This window comes from Palaemon carinicauda, chromosome 1, assembly GCF_036898095.1.
Source record: "Palaemon carinicauda isolate YSFRI2023 chromosome 1, ASM3689809v2, whole genome shotgun sequence".
In the NCBI taxonomy this organism is placed as follows: Eukaryota; Metazoa; Arthropoda; class Malacostraca; order Decapoda; family Palaemonidae; genus Palaemon; species Palaemon carinicauda.
In genome coordinates, this window is record NC_090725.1 from 166,714,396 (window position 1) to 166,721,145 (window position 6,750).

Genomic DNA, 6,750 nt, shown 5'->3' on the forward strand with positions numbered 1-6,750 from the left:
TCAAGATAAGAAAGTTGTAACCGTTTTTATTGGAAAAAGATGATACCAAGAAAAACATCTTTAAAGGTAAACTTCAATTTTTTACACTATCAGGGGATAACATAAGGCACTCATTGCGTGAAATGTATGAAAGTGGTAAAATACTTAACTGAATGCTAATTCATATAACGGATTACTTTAAAACGTGGTAAATTCGTGAATACAGGGTAAAACACAGAGTGCTAAACGACAACTCATATATATCACTGAGAGAGCTCAGCCCCAGACTGAACTTCAGCTTTCTGCTGTGACGGAGAGCCGGTAGAGTTTGTGAGGGACCTAAGGGAGACTACATCACTGCCAGACGTATGATAAATCAAATAAATATAAATTATAGATAAATAAAGTGAATAATACCGAAAATAACGAACTCAAAGGACAGACAAAGATCAAATTTTTAAATTTGTCATATCTCCCTTGTTGCTTAATATTTCGGTGTACAGCATAGCAGTGTGATAGAAAGGATACCATAGATTACTTTGAGCTAATTTTCTCATTTTCATTGTTTTGAATAAAAAAAATATTCGTCAAGGCAAGATACGCACTGCATCCTTTTTCAATCAAGACAGTTGGCAATAACACAAAACATTTAATTTCCGGCCATTCCATCGTTGATGCGGCCGTATCAATGTAATGACAGAAATGCTTCATTTAACTGAATGGTAATTCCATTTACGATTTTTAGACTTAATAAACGAATTGGTTTTCATCTCATCAAAATGTTATGTTAGCCACACGTAGTTGAGATGGTGTAGGATCGAGTGTGCATACGCCGAGGTAGAGAGGCGTAACGAAGGAGTAGTTGTGTCTATGGTCGAGAGTTTGTGATTGAGTGCCAAGGTAAACAGAGGCGTAGTTGTGTGCGCCTCGGGCGTAGCTGCGCTAGGTAAGCTCAGAGCGCACTCTTCGAGCCGACAGCGACCAGTGTAGAGGGGAAACGGTGTTGCTCCCCCTTATTATTATGTGAAATTCTTACCTTCTCTCTTGTAAAAGGTATGCACTTGTTCTTGTTATCATGTATGTGTTGTAATAACACTTGACATTGTCTGTTGTGGTTATCTTTTTCTTCAAATGTATCAAATAAAGTACAATAATTTTGCCAGTATTGAAACTGCTTTAGGCTGTGCTTGCATGTGGTTGGAACTGTGCCACCAACCGTAAGTTAAGATTTGTAATATTATTCTCAGATTTATCAAGTTAGTCTTTGAGTTGCCAGGCTAACTGTGCAGTGTAACCAGTAGGTTAGGTATGAGTACAGTGTAGCCTAGGCTACGAATTGTCTGTTGTTTGACATAGGATCGCTGTCCTAAACGAAGACTTTGTATTACAGGGTACCAGTTTGGAGTACCGAACATGTACTAAGCTTTTTGTAAGAATAAAAAGACCCCCGGGAAACAGCCTTTCCCTCAACCTCCACTGCAAATGAAGACCCGTCCTTCTCCACAGCAAGAGTCAAGTTACCTTAAGCAAAAGCTCAGATTATTAGCCTATACCTATGATGTGCACAGCATTAGCCTATGTCAAGGCTTGGTTTGTTATAGATAGGTTAGCCAGGAGTAAGTCGATTGTCCTAAATTGAATGGTGCCTCCGAACTTAGGTAAGGGCCATTGACGAAGGTAAGAGTTTAGTGAAAAGTCATGTGTGAAACGGCATGACATCAAAATGATTGAAGAATTCGTCGGGAGCTTCTTCTTTGAATTTGGAATTGACTTCTGCTCATTTGTCACACTGAACACGGGATCGTGCACAGCAGGGGTCAAATTCAACAGCTCCAACTCCCTCGCATATCGAGCAATTTTTCTTGCTAATTCCTTCTCTTTTTCTTTCCATTGTTTCTCTCTCTTTCTCCCCGTAGTGCCTCTTCTCTCTCTCTCTCTCTCTCTCTCTCTCTCTCTCTCTCTCTCTCTCTCTCTCTCTCTCTCTCTCTCCCGTTCAGCCATCATCTTAAACTTAATCAACTTCTCTCTCTCTTCTCGTCTTGTTTCTATTTCTCTGGCACGATTTGCGATTTCTCTCTCTCTCTCTCTCTCTCTCTCTCTCTCTCTCTCTCTCTCTCTCTCTCTCTCTCTGCCATCATCTTCAACTTAATCAAATTCTATTACGCTGCAATTTGTCGAATCTGTCTCTACATTCCTTTTTCTGCTTTAATTCTTTCGGTACCTAAGTCAACTGATACATGTTTTGCTACAAATTCTGACTCAGCTTTCTACAACAGTACACAAGCTGCTACAATATCTTCTTCCAACAACTTCCCTGAGTTTATCATTGCTCTTAAGGCTAGACACTCGATTTGGGCTTTAATCACTCTACTCGTTGCATGGCCACCATATGCCATTAAGATAGAGAGCCTCCGAGTTTTAGTTACATTAGCTTCTGACAATTCCTGAACAATTGGGTTTTACAAAAACTATTTTACATTTAGTCGTGCCATCTTGTACTTCAAAAAAAAATTATACATCCTACATCCCCAAAATCCTATCCTTAAAACACGGACCTGTCATCACCCTTGATCCCAAGGGTCTGGGCACTAACAATATGTATTACGGGGCGAAAGACATAAACTCCCGAGCTCCAAACACACCTGTAGGCTATATTTTTACATAAATCTGTTATATTTGAAAAATATACCCGAGCTCTGAGAATAATACGCAACTCCCAGATGGCAATATATAAAAACACTGAATATCCAAAGGTCACTTACGTAACACTCAAAACAAAACTGGGTGATTACTTAATATGAACTATTCAAAAACAACCTCTTACTTCGGTTCTTAGTCAGGGATTACGAGCAAAGCGCTGGTAAAAAATAATGGTGATCGAAATAATACACACTTTACAAAAATATATATATTCTATAAAAAATTAACAATAATACAGAAGAATTAACACCAAAATTAAATCACTCAAAATAAGAAATCAGAACAAAACTCTAGAATATACTAGACAATTACATTCTATGAAAATTATACAATTACTCTTTTCGCTGGAATTAATTCATGAAAATATTTAATTTTGATATTTAATGAAACGAGTTAACACGAGTTCTAACAATATTTATTAACAACAGTTTTTTCAAAGCCAACCTTGTGACTACTTAACAATTTAACAACTTAACACTAAACAAATAACAATTAATGATTAACAAAAAAATTACATTATTAACCAATTAATAATTAACAATTAACACTTAACCAATAATAACAAATTTCCCCAAAGGGAAACAACACACTCTCAATGAGAGAGTCAAATAATAATTAAATACACAAATGGGTAACTACTACAACATTCCCCGATGGGAAACAACACACTCTTAACTAGATAGAGTTAAATATTTTGAATAATTAAACACTAAACTAAACCGAAAAAACACTAAATACCTAGCCTTCACAAACTCTTTGAGGTTGGAGAAAAACAACACCCACAGCTCCAAATAAGGTAGCGGCTCCACAGCCACACTTCTACTGTAGGGAGTACAGCTCCATAGGACTCCTCACCAAAGGCAGGGAAATATAGCCCCAATCCAATAAAAAAGGTTAATGAAGGATCCTACCTGGCCACTGTCTCCCTACATATCACCATGAGCTCCAAGGCTCCAGCAGCTGTTCATGACGAGGATACGTCGATGGGGGTGTCTCTCCAGAGTCCTCCTCAAAGCCGGGATTTAATGTGTCGGTTCTGCGGACTGCAGAAGAGAACACGCAGGAGCAGCAAAACACTGCAGGTGGCAGAAATGCGCCTGCAAAAAGCCGTCAACATTGAGTGTCGTAATCCATAAAAGGCTCAATTTAGCTAGCAGCTGCAGTAGGTCCTGGAAATCTTGGGCCTCGACTGTGTACTTTTGCGAACGAGTTCCTCACTGGTAAACACCAGTTTTTGTTTCCATCCAAGGACTCGGAAAACACAGAAAAGAAAACAAAGCGTTAAACTAGACACTTAGAAATTAAAATGAGCGGGGAGGAGGTTAAACCAGCATTTCAACAGAAAAAACTTTAATTTTACAAATACCGCCTTATGAAATAGAATTTTTGCACTAACTTTACATGAAACAAATGAATGTAGAAACAAGGGTGATAAAAATAAAAAAAAATTGTTAATCCATAATAAGTATATATATATATATATATATATATATATATATATATATATATATATATATATATATATATATATATATATGGTGCAAATACAATTCGATGTTTACAACACTTCCAGAGGCTTAAAATCAAGGCCAGACTTTTGCCCCATCAGGGTTTATAATATTTACACTTCTAGAAGCCTATTATCAATGCCAGACCCTTGCCACATCAGCATCTATAATATCTATACTTCTAGAAGTCTAAAATCCCTTGGTACACCACCGCTTTCACTAAGTACGCAGCCTGAATAACGTTTACAAACGATTCCAAAAGATTAAAATCACTGGCTACAACACCACATGCACTAGCTGCACAGCCTTTACAACGTTTACAACGCTTCCAGAAGGCTAAAATCACCGCCAGAATTTTGCTCAAACTTATGTAATATTTACGACTCCAGAAGCCTAAAATCACTTACACTTGCTGCATAACTTCTATAAGCTTTAAAATGTTTTTAGATGGCTAGTATCACTGGCTTCACCACTATCTACACTAATTGCACAGCCTCTAAATCGTCAAGAATGCTCACAGAATGCTAAATTCCCTTTCTACAACATCGCATGCACTTCCAGAGGGTTGAGTTCACTGGCTACACCTTCACATGATTGTACTTATTCTAGCTTCATAAACGTTTACAACGCTTCTAGAAGGCTAAAATTACTGGATACACCATAACTTGCACTCACTGCATAGCTTCTACAAAGCTTACAACGCTTCCAGAGGGCTATGATCACCGCCAGAATTTTGCTCAAACATGTGTTATATTTACGACTCCAGAAGCCTAAAATCCCTTACACTTGCTGCATAGCCTCTATAAGCTTTAAAATGTTTTTAAATGGCTAGTATCATTGGCTTCACCACTATTTACACTAATTGGGCAGTCTCTACATCGTTAAGAACGCTCTCAGAATGCTAAAATCCCTTTCTACAGCATCACATGCACTTCCAAAAGGTTGAAATCACTGGCTACACCTTCACTTGATTCCACGTATTCCAGCTTCAAAAACGTCTACAACCCTTCCAGAAGGCTAAAATTACTGGATACACCATATCTTGCACTCACTGCACAGGTTCTACAACGTTTACAATGCTTCCGCAAGAATCAAAACAATCACAGTTCTTTACTCTTATAGCATCTATGATGTTTATGATGCTTCCAGAAGGCTGAAATGATTGGCTACATCACTCACATGTAGGTACTATACAGACTCTACAACCTTTAGAAGGCCTCTGGGTTAAAATAATTTGCTTCACCACCACATGCACATAGTGCAAAGCCTATCAAACTTTTACAACACTTCCAGAAAGCTAAAAGGGCTGCAAGACCTTTGCTCAAACAGTGTCTATAATATTTACGATTTAAGAAGGCAAAAATCCTCGAGTAAGCCACCACTTGCCCTTGCTTGCATAGCCTCTATATCATTTACAACGCTTTCAAAAGGCTAAAATTACTGACTATTATACCACATGCACTAGCTGCACAGCTTTCACAACGTTTACAACTCTTCCAGAAGGCTAATATCACTGCCAGAACCTTGCTGAAACAGCATCTATAACATTCACACTTCCAGAAGGCTAAAATTCCTAGGTATGTCACTACTTACACTTACTAAACAGCTTCAATAACGTTTACAATGCTTCCAGTACTTTTTGAAGGCTAAAGTCTCTGCCAGATATTTGCTCAGACAGCCTCTTTAACGTTTACAATGCTTACAGCAGGTTAACATCACTAGCAACATAATGAATTGCAATTACTGCAGGTGTAGTTCAGTTTTCAATAGGTTTTTTTATTCATATATCAATGTAAGCCCCTAAGATATAATGGCGAAGAAAAGTCCTTTCATCTACTACAGAATTGGAAAGATACATGCATTTTTTTAAATATACCAATCTTATGGTAATTTATGGTCCTTCTACGTTGTACCACACATGTTTCTCATAAGCTTGTATAGTGTAACAACATTTTCTTTTCTTTGTATATCTCGCTCTACCCCTCACTGTTAACAACCTATTTAAGCCAGCCTTTACTTGAATTTCTTTGTTTGAATATTTTTACATTTCTGTCCGAAACTACTTATATATATATATATATATATATATATATATATATATATATATATATATATATATATATATATATATATATATATATATATATATATATATATATATATATATATATATATATATATATATATATATATATATATATATATATATATATATATATATATATATATATATATATATATATGAATATATATATATATATATGCCAAATGAGAAAGTATCTAATAAAAAAAATGCAAGAGATCAAAGCAAACGGGCTTGAAACATTTACTACAAACAACGGTACAAGTTACAGGTAATTGTCAGGCCCATGCATATAGCATACAAAATCAATATGAGTAATATATAAGAAGTGACAGGAATTCTGATAATATTAAAGTAACAAAACTAGCACTGCTTCAAGAGGGATGGTACCATTCAATAAAGAACAGTATAATAGCAACTAACAATTAACCAACATTACATATCTCTGAAGGAAAACAAACGTGATAGCAAGCACCACAT

The 6,750-nt window shown here is 36.4% G+C and overlaps 1 protein-coding gene and 1 long non-coding RNA gene across 2 annotated transcripts in view; both read left to right on the top strand.

The window, feature by feature from the left end:
- The first annotated feature begins 673 nt into the window (after window positions 1–673).
- On the top strand, window positions 674–1,965 carry LOC137643532 (uncharacterized). The gene is made up of 2 exons (XR_011044992.1): window positions 674–1,032; window positions 1,370–1,965. It is a non-coding gene; the product is annotated as an uncharacterized lncRNA (long non-coding RNA).
- Window positions 1,966–3,617: 1,652 nt separating this feature from the next.
- LOC137624308 (uncharacterized) overlaps window positions 3,618–6,750 on the top strand; it is a 14,301-nt gene continuing 11,168 nt past the window's right edge. Inside the window, exon 1 of the mRNA XM_068354959.1 lies at window positions 3,618–3,804. Within this exon, the coding sequence (XP_068211060.1) occupies window positions 3,618–3,804 (187 nt within the window). The remainder of the gene's footprint in view (window positions 3,805–6,750) is intronic.